Raw genomic sequence first — 15835 nt, 5'->3', positions numbered from 1 at the left:
GAGGCATGTACAAGTTAGCAGAACCACAAGCCTCACATTTGCTAGAGATGGTCTTCACGTTTTAATAACGTAATAACTTGTCAGTTAACTAAATCACATTACCAGAAAGTTGTGTAAAATGGGCATTCATAAAAGAAGATTCTCCTAGACAACTTGGTCTTCACTAAATCATTTTACCCCTAAAATACTTTAACTTAGAGGAAGAATCTTACAGTGACTTATGATCCCTTTTGAGATCTGCGAGTATATGTAGGAATAGGAAACATTTGAATATTCATTGTTTCAGAAATATTAGAAAGTTAGTGCTATCATAGCTACGTTTTAACATGCATATCATATTTAATATATTTATATAGTGTAATTTATTAAAGAATTTACTATGTGAACTGTGTGTGTGTGTAAGAACATTACATATTATGAACTTTAGAGAGTTAATAATGCGATATTGCTGTACTTGCATTGGATTGGCATTAGTCATATATCACATTTTGACAAAATTTAAATAAGATGGTATATGTTAAAAGACATAGCATATTCCCTAAAACATACTAGATTTTCCAGAAGGCTGAAGTTGATAATGATATGCTTATGTTTCCATTTTGCCCTCGATAGACTTTTTCTGCTTTAATATTTCTATCAATGATTTTAAAACTTTCAGATCAACTTCCACATTTGTAAATGACATGTAAATAATTTGAAAACCTTTTTTCTAATTAGAAAGATTATTTTTCCTAATGCTTGTTTCCTTTCTTTGGACTCATGGGCAGTCCGCTTATTTCTGGCTTTCTGTAGCATAAACAGAGAATTATTGATTTTTTATACATACTCACTTTTTTCCTTTTTTTAAAAATCCAAATAATAACATTTCAACTAATTCAAAGGCGTTTTAAAAAATAAAAATGTATGTTACTTTTTAGAAGTATAGTTTAATAATATACATGATACTTAACATTTATTTGGAAGTATCCAAAAAGTTATTTGTCTGTAATCTTCCATCCCCACCATCAGAGAGCTTTGACCATTTTTTTAAATTTAAATATTTTCTACTCTTCTACATCTTATATATCCTTATTTAGTACTTTGCTATATTCATATTCTTTGATAAGATGCAATTCTAGTAATTTACAGTCAATAATCAGAAATCGTGGTATTTTAACTTCTTTATCAGTAAATAAATGATTTGTTTGAAATTATTCAGATGATGATAATTTGGAACTTGAGTCAATGTTGGTTTTCAGATAATGTCTTTCAGTCTGTGGCTTCAGTGGATATATTTATAAAATATGTCTTTCTAGAGGGTGTTAATGCTGACAGTATCAAACAAGCCTCAGAACAACTGAACAGCCGGTGGATCGAGTTCTGCCAGTTGCTAAATGAGAGACTTAACTGGCTGGAGTATCAGAACAACATCATCACTTTCTATAATCAGCTACAACAATTGGAGCAGATGACAACTACTGCAGAAAACTGGTTGAAAACCCAACCCACTACCACATCAGAGGCAACAGCAATTAAAAGCCAGTTGAAAAATTGTAAGGTAAGACTGTTTCCTCCTATTTGGAGCATGATCAATAGAAATTTCTTGGAAATTTCCAGAAGAATAGCAAATTATTTAATGATGAAATTTCCCTCTTAAGGGTTTAATTAAACACAGTAAAGATCAAAATATAAGCGAAGAAAATGAGTTTAAATAGGTAACATATGGATGCCCGAATCCCCAAAAACTTAGTTACACATAGTTAATTGATTTTGTCAGTTTTCAAAATGGTGAGGCAGTGTTGGAGTATAGGAAGCACACGTATCCTATGGAAAATGGACAGTAATTTGGCACTGTCCAATTCTTATGGCAGCTCAGGTGAATTTCAGAGCAAAACACAGTCATATGTTCAAAATGTGGAATCCACACAAACAGAAGCAGCTGATGTACAGTATAATTGGATATATGAGGAAAATCTTTAAAACTGACAGTCCATTAAATTAGGATACTTCGAGGAAGGTTCCTTTACAAAAATATTTTTTATATGTACTTGGAGTATAGAGGAACCTCAAGGGATAGTACAGTTACCCAGCATCAGTGCTGTTACTATACTTAAGAAGGATCAGGGAGCGAGAAGTTACAGAAACCCAGAAGGAGAGTCAGATGCTCATTGTAAAGGCAGCTTTAAGAGCCAGTCCAAGTACCAACACAGGAGTGGGGCCAGAAAAATAAACACCCTACTTTGCTCTCCTCCCTGCCTCCAGAATCTGAACAGGGGCCCCCATCAACTAAACTTAATCAGAAGGCAGACGACAAGGAGCTTTAATCTATAAATGTCATTCTCCTGGGTCACAGGAGAAGGGTGGGCAGTATATCTGGAGGGGCAAACAAGACACAGCACACACAAAAGGGCCTGAGAAAGACACTAAATGAGTATTCTGCACATGTAAATAAACAAGATATATCAATATAAACAGCTTGAACTTTTTGCATAGTTACTACAAACTGTTACTACGCATAGTTACACTTTTCATGGGAAGTGGGAAATTGATTAGAGGTTAGATGAAAAGGTTTCCAGGATGAACCTTAATGGTAAACTGAGATGACTGGGCTTAATTTTAAAAGCAATGAATGGGGGTTAATCTGCATACTTTGAAAACAGTGGTTTAAATAATGGAAGACTGGAGATGGAGAGGCAACAGGGTTGGTTTGGAGGTGGTATTGAATCCAGAAAGTGAGGGGAAATTCAAAGCTATTTTGAAGGGAAAATCAGTTGAAGTATTTGATGATTCTTCTTCAAATATTGGACCTACAGCTTTACTAGGAAGTAAATAAAGTCAGGAAATATATTTTTGGATAAAGAATATCGTACAGCAAGGCATTTAGTTTATTAGGCAAATATGCAAGTATAGGTAATTTCTGTTCCCTGTAATTCTAGATACATTTTGTTATTAAAGAATAGAATCCATGACTTTTTTTCCCTGTGAATTAGAGGAATACTCCATCTGTATTATTTCTTGTGATAAAAAATCTGTTGACAGTACCTTAACCTGTTTCTTGAGATTCAGATATAGATATTAATAACATCTACAAAATGCATTCATCCATAAAATACATATTCAGTGTCTCTAATGTGGCCAAGAATGATACTAAGTGTATTAGCTGGTTTGGGCTGCCATAACAAATACCATAGACTGGGTGGCTTAAACAAAAGAAATTTATTTTCTCACAGTTCTGGAGGCTGAAAGTCCAAGATGAAGGTCTGGCAGGTTTCAGCTTCTGGTGAGAACTCTCTTTCTGTCTTGCAGACAGCTACCTTCTCACCACGTCCTCACCTGGCCTTTCCTTGGCACATGTGCATGGAGGGGAAAAAAAAATCTTTCTCTTTTTCTTGTAAGGCCACCAGTCCTATCAGATAAAGACCCTGCACTTAAGAACTGATTTAACCTTAATTACTATCTAAAAGCCCTATCACCAAATATAGTCACATTGTGGGTTAGAGCTCCAACACATAAACTTTGGGGGACATGATTTGGTACACAGATTCTCACCCTGCCCCCCATTTATGTCCTTGTTACATGCCACGAGCCCCCAAAGTCCAAAAGTCATAACTCATTCTAGCATCAACCCTAAAGCCTAAAGTCCAAAGTCTCTTCATAATTTAAATCAGATAGGGATGAGACTCAAGATATCATTCATTCTGAAATAGAACTTCTTTCCTGCTATAAACCAGTGAAACCAGATCACTTATGTGCTTCCAATATATGATGGTGGGACAGGCATAGGATAGGCATTCACATTCCAAAATGAGAAAAAATAGGGAAGAAAGAAGGGATCCTAATCAAGTCCAAAATTTAACAAGGCAAATTCCGCTGGATTTAAGGTTTGAGAATAATCTTCTTTGGCTTGATGCCCTGCCTTCCAGTCCTGCTAGGGTGATGCTTCTACCTTTAGGACCCACTGGGGTGGCAGACACTTAAGTTTAGGGAATATTAGAGTGAGCATTCATTGACCCTGCCCTCATAGCATTTACCTAGAGTAGGTGAGAGAGAGAGATTAAGTAAATGATTAAACAAACAGATGTTAAATTACCACCGGGACAAATGCTTTAAACAGAGGTACAGAGTTCTGGGAGAGTGTCTAACAGGGAAAACCTGACCTTGACAGAGCCACCAAGGGCAACTTCCTTGAGGCAGGTACATTTGAGTTGAAAGTAAGAGAACAGCAGGGAAGGAGGCTTCAGGCAGAAGGAACATGGTGGGAGGGAGCAATAATGACCAAATAACTGAAATAAGGCCAATGTGAATGCTGGGCATAGAAGGGTGGGGGCGTAAGATGAAAGATGGAGGCAAAAAGACAAGCATATAGGAGACAAAGCAAGGACTCTAAGGGCATGCTAGGCCCTTGGTCTTCATCTGAGGAGCGAATGGAGATCACTGAGGTTACATATCTTAAATATTCTCTCAAGGTTAGAGAAGTCATCCTAAGTGAAATCATTTCTTTTTTCTGCATTCAGCCACAAAGTTCCAAATTCTGATGATGGAAGTCTATGCCTCTTCATCACTCCTTACTGTTTCTTTCTGCCCCATTGGTTTCTGTTACTTTGATGAATCACCTTAGGCAAAATACTTAGCAGGATAAGCCCCATGTCATTCACACAACAGTTGAAATTGTGATTACTTGGTTGTGATTAGTAATAGGTAGATAAATTACTCCATCCTGTTTGTCAGCACATTCTGTTATTTGGAGATGTTTCTAAAATTAGGGTGCAGATTTAGCTCAAAATCTAATGTTTGCCAGAACTGGTTCTTAATATGTTGAGGATTAGGGAGCCCTTTAAGAATTGGAAGAAATCCATGGACCCTTTCCTGAGGGAAAAAATACAAGTTTTTCTAGTAGATAAACATACAATTTTGAAGGATAAACAGACTGAGAGAACATGCCTTACTCTAGAGGACCAACCACACTAAGGCCCTTTTATGGAAATAACGAGTAATTGTTAACATCTTTTAAATGTTAAATATTTGAGGTCAAAATGATATTTCCTATGATTTACTCTTAGAACTTTAAGGTCCCTGCTGAACATTTGCCCAAATGTTTTATTAGTTTCAAAGTCCCCTTTGTTTTGCAGAACATACTTTACTATACTGTAGACTCATTATATAGCCCCCTAAGAAGGAAGAATGATGGCCCTACATCTGGCCAGATGTAAATCGGGTTCTTAAATGTTTCATGGCAGATGTCATTGGTACCATTTGCAAGTCTAGTGTACAAAGTGCATGTCTGTAATTCTATAATCCAAACCACAGAGTGTTACCCTTTATCTCTTGTCTTACTCTTCTTCTATGAATATGCTTCTACCTTCTAGCACTTGATAGAGAGGCTTTATGTTTGAATGGGAGAGATGGGGGTCACTTCCTTATTTATCTAAATGTCTTTAATTTTCACCTACCAAAAGAATTTGATTGTTAGAGGTTAACCTACCTGAATCAACTCATACTGTTATAATCACATACCAAAATTCCTCTGAAAGTTATCTTTATATCTTCTAAAAATAGATTGTCCATTAGGTAGTATTGCTACTATGAAAGGATCCATGTGATAAATTTATCTCATTCAGTCCCAAGACAAAAGTTACTCTCTCTAAAAGAGTATGCATGGATCCAAAAATAACAGTTTTTTGTTTTTTTTTTTTTACTTTTTACATTAATTTCCAGGAAGCTCAGATTTTTATTTAGTTCATAATTATTATAATTCTATCAATTTTCCTTTCCTTCTAATTGTCTTGTGATCCAATTTTTACATTTTAATTCTCCTGCTTTTTACATTTTGAACAATAAATGATCCTGAAGTACTTTTTTCTAGAGGTAGCATAGTTATGACTTTTAAGTGGACAACCATGGTAATAATACTTTAAAAAAGAGCATTTTGAAATTTCTGTTTGAGTTCAAATTATGTATTTATTAGAAACATATGAATTGCAACTTCACTGGAAACAAAAGAGTATGAAAACATTTACACCAAGAACAGCACCGTTCCAAAGAAATTGAATGCAGGCCACAAATTCAAGTCATGTGTAATTTTAAATGTTCTAGAAATGACATTTAAATAGGAAAAAGAGGTAAATAAATGAATTTCAATAATGCATTTTATTTAACCTGATATATCAGAAATATCATTTCAAGATTTAATCATTATTTTAAACTATGAGTTTGTATTTTCATACTAAGTCTTCAAAATTCAGTGTATGTTTTCCAATGACAGCACATCTAAATTTGGACTAAGCACTTTTTAGGTGCTCAGTAGCTACATGTGATGAGAGACTACTACATTGGACAGCACGGCAGAGTGTCCTTGTGATTTTTATCAACTAAATCAGAGTAGTCTTGAGAGTGAAAGGGGGTGCTGTTAACAATTATGCCAGGACAACAAGAGTAAAGCAGAGCAAACAGTCTCCCTAATTAAAATGATGGTAATTGCCTATTCAGTCAGGAGAAGTGATAAGACTGTACAAAACTTAGATAATTATAGACACAAATATGTGAGTGTATATACATAAATATTACATAGATTACATATATATGTAATCTATATAAAATTAATATATAAACATTTGTAATTTAATGTAGTATGTATATATGCAGACATATGTAGCTATATATACAATTTATATTCTACACAAGTGAATTTAAAGAAAATTGTTCATTGAATGAGCTTACAATTTGAAGTAAAGGTGCACAATTTTGACATGAGCGGGGTAGAGAAACATCCATGTTTGATTTATGAAGAAGATATAAGGTCATTCATAGTACTTTTCAGCTGTATATATTTATGCCCATTAATGTTCTAAATGATGTCATTTTGAAATTTAAAAATCATTGTATATGATGATATCTATTGAATGAAGAGTCAAGGTATTCTTAAATTGATCACCTGTGCTGGAGGCTTGCTTCAACCATCATGGATGTTTCTTACCAATATTTTGATAAGGGCATTAAGCTAAGTTTGCATCACTTGCCTTGTAATACTTTTCTTTGCAAAAATGTAATGTATGCAAAGTAAAAACGTTATTTATTTTAATACTCTAAATTATGGTACAGGATGAAGTCAACCGGCTGTCAGTTCTTCAGCCTCAAATTGAGCGATTAAAAATTCAAAGCATAGCCCTGAAAGAGAAAGGACAAGGGCCAATGTTCCTGGATGCAGACTTTGTGGCCTTTACAAATCATTTTAACCAAGTCTTTGCTGATATGCAGGCTAGAGAGAAAGAGCTACAGACAAGTAAGTAAAAATACTTAAAATGACTAACTTGATGTTTTCCAAATTAGTTATTTATTGTGAAAAGAGAAAGTACTAACATGAAAGAATGATTTCCATCAAAGAAACCATACTCTCTACAACCTGTAGTAACAACTAATGGAATGTTGTTTTCGGAAAACAAATCTGTTAGGTTTCCATTTCTTGCTCCCTCCATAATAATGTCATGACTATGAAGAACAAATAAAGTATATGTTGTGTATGGGCGTAACTTCTCCTTGGCAGGTTGAAAATTTTACAGTCAAATGTTTGGAACATTGAAGGAAATAAAAGAGCAGTGGAAGCCCTGTTAGTAGGTTTTCATCAAATCCAGTTTGCTTCATGTGCAAGGATATCTAGCTAGGCATCTTGCTAATACTTCTATCAATTTATATGAAGATTATTATAGCTGTAGCATACATGTGGCAACTGAAACTCAGCCAAGGACAAATTATTCTTTGGGCTGCATTTTACTCTTGGATCACTATAAATATACAATATCTTCTTTTTCTCATTTACTGGTAAAATACAACATATGAGTGGAGCAATTATGCAAATGCCTACCATATGACGAGCAAATTTTTCAGGATGTCAATTTTGTCTTTCACCAGTTTGCTCTTATGATATTAATACACAGTCCAAATATCCCTACTCATCAGACAAAAATTCCTTTGACAAGCAGGTTTATGAACATTTTTAAGCATTAGCGAATGGGTCTTTGGTTCACCATACACATATATACATATGTATATATATGTACACACAAAGGATTATAGAGTAAAACTAGATTTTTAAGGCATTAAGATAAAAATATGTTTTTTTAAAAGTCATCCTCAAAGTTGTCATGAGAATCACAAGAACATATATTTGTTTTCTACTGAAACTTTAATTTGTTGGAACACACATTTTTAACTGCTTTCCTTTGCAAATGTGCAAAAAATTTACCACATAATAACATTGCTAGAATCAGCATAGGGTAATACACGGGCTTTCCTCACTTTCGTATTTTTTTTCCTTTTTATTTCCTGGTGAGGTCATGTAATGAAAGATAAATGCATTTTTTTCCCTTTCTTTTACTTAAAAGTCATTTTTACTGAGGGGTTTATTTTCCTGATAGGGAATCAGGTAATACAACTTTACAGTAACGTCAACTCCCTCTTGTGGATTTCAGTGTACTTGTTGCTGGGCCTCTGTAAAATCAATTGGGGAGAAGATTGTAAATGTCCTAAATTTTCAAACGTTGACCTATTTAAGAATAATGCATTTTTCTTATCATAAAATCCATAAACCTCCCTTAAAGTCAAGTACATGTTAATGGTTATACTGTAACTGGTTGTCAGAGGAGCTTATTCACTGAAAATTTTTTAATTTACATAGACTTATTCATTATATTAAGGTTTAACATTTTTTTCTGTTTCTTTTAAAGGTGTTCAGAATGTTGATGTGTGATGATAACAGATTTGATTATGACACCATAATATAAATATATATTAATATATAACCTCTGTTCATATAGCTATCAGTATACCCATCTATATTAGCATGTCTTCTCTTTATCTTGCATATATATGATGATTGTTTATAAAAGTGCCAAATATTTTCATTTCATTTATGTCTAAATAAATGTACTCCTTTCCACTATATTAACCAAATATCTCTAACACTTTGATTCACTCTTTTGGAAAACTTATTTTGATTCATTAATAATCATTAATTAAATATGGATTATATATATGAATTATAAATTATTCAATTTATATTTGTATATATAATTTATATGCATTATGTGTATTAAATATATATAAATTGTGTATATATAATTTATACATTGCATATATTGTGTATTATATGTATAAATTATATATAATTTTATGTAATATGTATTTATATATAATATATGTATTATGTACATATATAAAAATGGTGAATAAAAGTTCACCACATCAAGTCATATTGCAGTTCAGTTTGTTAATTAATAATTATTTTCAAGGAATTTTCCATATGTATGTTTTCCCCCAAACTTACACCGGGGAGTAAATCTCATTTCTTGTATTACTACATGGTGCTTTGAACATATTAAGTATTCGGCAAGTAAGAGCTACCATCTTGGGAATCCATCTTGACTTTCATTCCCTCTTTCCTTTTCTTCTTTACTAGTGTTCTCACAATGAAACAAAATCTTGACATCTTAAGTGTACTTTAAATGGTGAAAACTGGTGTGAGGAATTGGTGGTTGGTATTTGGCAAAGATGATATGAGAAAATAATATTAAAAGTTAAATGTATTCTATATTCATAGTAATTTTTAGTCTTCAAACAACAGTCTTATAAACTATCTTTCTTAGTCCTCAGAGAGGACACAGAAGCTGAAAGATGAACAGGAATTAGTGAGATTAAGGGTGTAGTAGGTGCTGGCTAGCTAAGAATCTGAGAAGTCCTGTGTCCCTGGAGCACAGAGAGCAGAGAGTGATGCAAGGTGAGCCTAGAGAGGCAAACAGTCTAGAAGGGCCTTTATGAGCCACGGTGAGGGTTCTAGACACTAACATGAGAAAAATGAAACAATACTGATGGGTTTTATGCTGTGATATAACATCATAAATCAGTTTTGCATTTTCAGAAACTGAGCAGTGAGGATAGATTGAAAGGAAGCAAAAGTACACGTGGAGAGACTAGGAAGGATCTTCCCTTGTGTGGGTTTTTGCTTGAGCTAAATAACTTACCTGTGAGATACTAACAAAGGCATTTGATCTTTTCACAAGTTGTTCTGTCTTCTCAGAATAGAGTGGAAGTTTGGTTTAGCTCTCAACGAGAGAACTTTACGTCTTGCATCCGAATACTGATCCGAAGCAGTTATACAGAAAAATATCAACAGTTCAGAAACTGAAATATTTCCCTTCTCATTAAACTGAGAGACCAGAAGGAAGCTAAAGAAGGGAGAAGATAATCAGGGCCTCCCTTAGAAATGAAGTGGACTTGAGGGTGAGATTAGAGCCCATTGGGTAACTATTCCCACAGCTCTTCAGATGTATTTCCTGATTGATGAACCCACACATGGGTAGTGAGATAGCTAGTTCAGAAACTATGGACTTGCTAGATCCTGTTTCAGTTCTAGCTCCTCCCCAAAGCAATCCACCTGTGAAACACCCAGAGAGTTTACTTAGGATCCAGATTTCAAGGAAAAAAATGTGCCCAAACATCCCGAATCAGAATACAGAATAAGATGTTCCATCTATACAATATGGTAAATAGTGCCCACATGCAATGGTGGTCTGGATTCTTCAATACTTTATCAGGGTTTTGAAGAGAACATGAGACTTTACATAATGTAAGTTATTCATTGAATAATGCAAATTAATGCATACTTTGTTGACATTTTGTTTAACACAAAGAAAAATAATGTATCAAGTTGTGATTATTTCTTAAGATCTAGCTAGAATTGTATTGGTTAATAGAAGAAAGATCAATCAAATTTATTATTTAATAATCTAGAATGTTTCAGTGGTCATCTTCTTTCTGGATTTGAGAGATTTTTGTTTTATGCTGGCCTGTGCTGAAAAACAATGGATTCTTTGAATGTATGGCATTTTATTTCTGTCAGTCTGTCTATCTGTCTATCTCCTTTCCTCCCTCCCTCCTTTGATCTATTCCATAGGTGGATGCTGACTGAGTTTTGTACCATCTATAATATTATAACATATACTTATGAGTTAAGTAACTGTTTTATACTTGTACAGTGCTCATGCTACCTTATCACTTTGGTGATAAGCTGACAAGTCAGAAAATCTTTGTTTCCTCTCATTTAATGTAGGTACAATTACAACTACAAATACAATCTTTCCCCAGGATGCTACAAATGCCAAGATTATCCTCAGCACAGTCTAAACACTCTTCCAAATACATGGTTAAATATGCTGTGCAATATAATAAACTATGCCTTGTATATGTATTTTTAAATGACCATTAAGTATAAACCAGTACTGAAACAACAGTATTTAAGTAAACCTGAAGTTAAACAAATAAAACACTTTCATCCTTTTTGTTACCATTTCCCTTGATCTTTATCTATTATTATTATTTAAAGTTTGGTCTGATCATGATTCTCTTTGCAGGATGAAGTGGACACTAACTTTTTAAATTCACTCTGTGTGTGTTAGGATATTCATATGCATGCATTGTATGTCTTCATGTGTGGACATGTGTGTGTGTATGTGTGTGTGTTTGTAAATCATTTCAGAGCAATGTCTTAGGTTTGGCTATGCATCTGGTTCTCTACAAAGTAAAATTAGTTCAAAGGAACCTACCTCTCCCCACAAATGAAAGAACATGAGTGCCTCTATTCAGCTTTTGTTCTCTCCCTAGCAAGGAAGTGTTCTCCTTTTATTAACATAGATAAAACTTTGTATTAAACTCTTAAAATTTCTACTTAGTCTTGAGTACGTCTCCTTCACTTTCCTGTTGTATTGCATCTCCCTTCTAGCTAATAATAATAGCAAATATGTACCCAACAATGGATGCAGTAATCAGCAAATATAGAGACAAAGTTAGAATAAAATGTAGCATCTTATTAAGATCTACAAAGGCCTTCATGGTCATAGTTTCCCCTGCCCTAATGTCGCACCACACTTCACCTTGCTCACTTTGTTCTTGCTACACTTGCCTCCTTGCTGTGCTCCTACCTTACTAGAAATACTCATGTCTTTGGACTGTTAAACTTGTTATTACCCACCTGGAAAACCTTTCTTCTCTGTATTCATATGGCTCCCTCCTTCAGTGCTTTTAAGTCTCTTGTCAAGTGATACTTCCAAGGAGAGGGCTTTTTTATTCACTGTCTGGTCCCTTTCTATCCTTTTTATTTTATTTAATAATTTTATTGTATTCAAAGAGTTTCTGTAACATACAGACATTTTTTTAAATAATGAAAAAAATACAAATCTGCATACTGAGCTACTAAACTTAAGAAATGGAATATTGGTAAAACCACTGATGTACTTTGTTGCCCCTCTCAAATTCCGTTCCCTCCCCTCTGTACGCACTCGCACCATCATCTCCAGGCAGATCTTCTGTTTGTCTCTTCTCAGTGCCATTCCCTGCTCTTCCTATGAAAACTACACTTCCTAGGATCCTTTTTTTAAACTGTCTACCTGCTTGGTTCAGCCAGTGGGAGGCACTTGGAGGATACTGAAGGTGAGAAGAGGAGAGAAGATAGAATATTCTCTTCCCCTCTCAGTGTTACAGGGTGCCTCTCCATCAGTGGCTGAGAATGAATCCTCCAACTTTCTAGCCCTCTCTGGAAACAGCATACCTCAGGGACCCTGCATCCCCAAAGGGAATCCCCCTGTGAATTCAGCTCCTGCTGGGTGGTTCCAATTATTGGTTTCTTGTAACACCATCTCACACCTCTTCCCTTTGTCCCTCTAAGCTTGGAGATGGTAGTATCTTCCATTGCTAATCTATTGATTGCCCACCATCCCTTGTGTAAATCCTCGTTGCTCCAACATTTTTATATCTAATTCTCAATCTTAAATTTTTTTTATTGCGTTATCTGGAAGGATCTCCCCCCCCCCACCGCCATAACTTTATTTTTCTTCACTGCCATTTATTTCTGTTAGTCATTATAGTCTCTTGATTTGTTTGTTAATTTTCTGACTCACCAATTAGATTTTTAAGCATAATGAAAGCCAAGGCTTTGCTATTTTAATTTTTACTTCTTGCTTCCCTGGTGCTCAGAGCACTGAATAATTATTGGCTGAATGAAGGAATAATAAATGACTTCAATTAATTCTCCCCAAAGTATCTACATCCCCATTTTTATAAATGAGGTCTAAGATGCTAAAATGTTAAGTAATTTGCCAAAGCTAGTGAGTGGAGAGCCAATTCCAAAAGACAGGTTTACTGAACTGCATAATCAGACTTGCTAATTGTCATGCTACACAGCCTCCTTCTGTACAAACAGAATGGAGAAGCAATTCTGATAGATGTTAATGAAAAACCTGTTGATCTTTTTCTAATAAAAAGTAACCCTAATATCTTCATCAACTCTTTCTATACTTACCTTTCTCTCCTGACATATATTCATCATCTGGATAAAATTGGACTGATTCATATCACCTCTGACAAGCTTCTAATAAATGTTTATTGTGTCCCAGCCACTGCCACAAGGAAAACAAGCACTGTTTTCCAGAATGTATATGTTCAAGTTCAGTTAAACTAAACTTGGTACATTTTATAATCTATCCAACATACCTCCTTGTCTCTACCCATAGACCTGTCTCCTTCCATCTCTTTGCTTCGTCATAACTAAATACTGCTTTACTTCAGTACTATTCATGAGATCCCTCTTTGTTTTTATTAATAATTACCTAGCATTCAAATGTATGTAGTTAGCAGAGAAACACATTATTTATATGAAAGAAAGCAGTGAGGTTTAAAGTACCACAGAGATCTTTTGAGATCCTCCAGTATGAAATCAGAAGTGCACAGGTTAAAGAAGGCCTCTTAAAATATATTTGGGCATGAACTGCCAAATAAATATAAGCACATTGAGTAAAATTCTCAGTATCCCTTTCTAACACACTTTCTAGAAATATATTTTCCATTTGAAAACCCCACTTAACAAACGTGCAAAGTACTTTCCTATATTCTTCTCATTTAGTTCAGAAGGAATTGGTATATAGAAGTGAAACTCATAGGCTATCTGATAAAAATAATGTGGTTTAAATAATGCAATTGGATATAGTGATTTGAGCTAGTATTTTGCAGTGTGATTTTATCTGTTTAGGGAAATTCTCAGCCATTATCTCTTCAAATGTGGCTTCTGTCCCATGTCTCTCTGTGATTCTGGGATACATTTATGTTCATTTTACTGTTTTTTTCTATGTCTCTTATTCTCTCATCTTTATTTTCCATCTGTTTGTCTCTCCATGCTTCATTCCAGATATATATGTATATGCATGTATACATATATATAAATACACATACATACACACACACACATACATGTATATGTTTCTCGCCTACCTTCAGGTTTACTAATTCTCTGTTTAGCTTTGTCTAATCTGCATTTAAACCTATTCATTGTGTTATCACTTTTTCACTTATTGCATGTTTCAGTTCTACAATTTCTTTTTTATTCTTCTTAAAACACTTAAGATCATTTTTATGGTTTCCAGTTTTCTGCCAAAATTCTCAACCTTGAACATGGTCAGTATAGCTACTTAAGTCACATAATCTGTGTGGGCGTGTATAAAATAGAAAATAATGTATAGTAATAAATAATATATATACATTTTAGATTAAAAACTTGTATATAGCTATATATACACACACATTGTACTTTCCCATATATATATATATAAATTTCATTCCCTAATTTTATATATAGTTGGAATGAATATATGTATGTACATATACATATGTGTGTGTGTGTGGGGTGTGTGTGTGTGTGTGTGTGTGTGTGTGTATATATATGTTAGAGAAAGTACATTGTCTGTTGGTGCCTTTGACTTTGAAACAAGATGATCTTGGTTTAAAATCCTGGCTGTGACACTTACTAGATGTTTGACTATGAACAGATTAGTTGGCCTTCTTTTATAGCCTCTGTTTCCTCAAATGTAAATGGAATAAAAATGTCTATCTCACAGGTTTATTGTAAGAATTAAGAATGATAATGTACGTGATCATTATTAGAGTTTCTGACACTAAACGCACACAAATTGTGTTTCTTTTAGTAAAATACAGCATGAACTGATGTAATATAAAATATCACCTGCTGTAGATAATGATACTATTTTCCCCAAAGGCAAATGATAATACAGAAAGAGAGTAGTCTTCAAAGTCAAATATACATGAACTCTACTTGGTTTCTCCAACTACCATCTGTGTTACCTTGGGCAAGTTACTCAGCCTCTCTGTTGCTCCATTTCCTCACCTTAAAAAACATGAATTAAACAATGCAAATCTTGCAAGGCTGATAGGAGGATTCGATGTAATATATGCATAGTTTCTGTCAAAATATCAGGCATGTAATAGGAATTTATCTTCAACAACATAATCATATTCTAATCTGTATATTCACGTTTTCACACTTTGTTAATATTTGTAATTATTAGTATGATTGAGTTTGCTGGCAGCTTAGGAAAACAAATGACAAAGTTTTAAATGGTTAAATGATTCTCTTTTTTCCCTTTCAATAAAGTTTTGGACACTTTGCCACCCATGCGCTATCAGGAGACCATGAGTACCATCCTCATGTGGATCCAGCAGTCAGAAACCAAACTCTCTGTACCTCAGGTTACTGTCACTGAATATGAGATCATGGAGCAGAGACTCGGGGAGTTACAGGTCTGTGACTATTTAAATGTCTTAAACAATACAGTACAGATCTCATCTATCAAGCAATCACATTGGTATAACCTTAATATAATACTAGAATTAAAATAATCGTGACAAGTGTAATAGTTTACCAGCTGAAAAAATGAAGATTAAGAATTTAAAAGTGTAATATTTTATGCATTTGTGCCTTCTCGCCATAAGATAAAAATTCCATCTTTGAAAACAATGATAC

General features: G+C 34.2%; 1 protein-coding gene across 2 annotated transcripts in view; it reads left to right on the top strand.

Annotated features, from left to right (window-relative positions):
• The window catches only part of DMD (dystrophin), a gene marked incomplete at its 5' end in the record, with an annotated part of 2126456 nt that overhangs the window by 712905 nt on the left and 1397716 nt on the right, over positions 1-15835 (top strand). For both annotated transcript variants that reach the window (XM_082864911.1, XM_082864910.1), the window contains 3 exons: positions 1296-1537; positions 7078-7258; positions 15467-15612. In XM_082864911.1, coding sequence (XP_082721037.1) covers positions 1296-1537; positions 7078-7258; positions 15467-15612 — 569 coding nt within the window. The remainder of the gene's footprint in view (positions 1-1295; positions 1538-7077; positions 7259-15466; positions 15613-15835) is intronic.

The sequence above is a fragment of the Leucopleurus acutus genome (genome assembly GCF_964270905.1).
Source record: "Leucopleurus acutus genome assembly, chromosome: X".
Classification (NCBI taxonomy): domain Eukaryota; kingdom Metazoa; phylum Chordata; class Mammalia; order Artiodactyla; family Delphinidae; genus Leucopleurus; species Leucopleurus acutus.
Note: the sequence above shows the minus strand (reverse complement) of the source record. Positions and strands in the feature narration are given on the sequence as shown.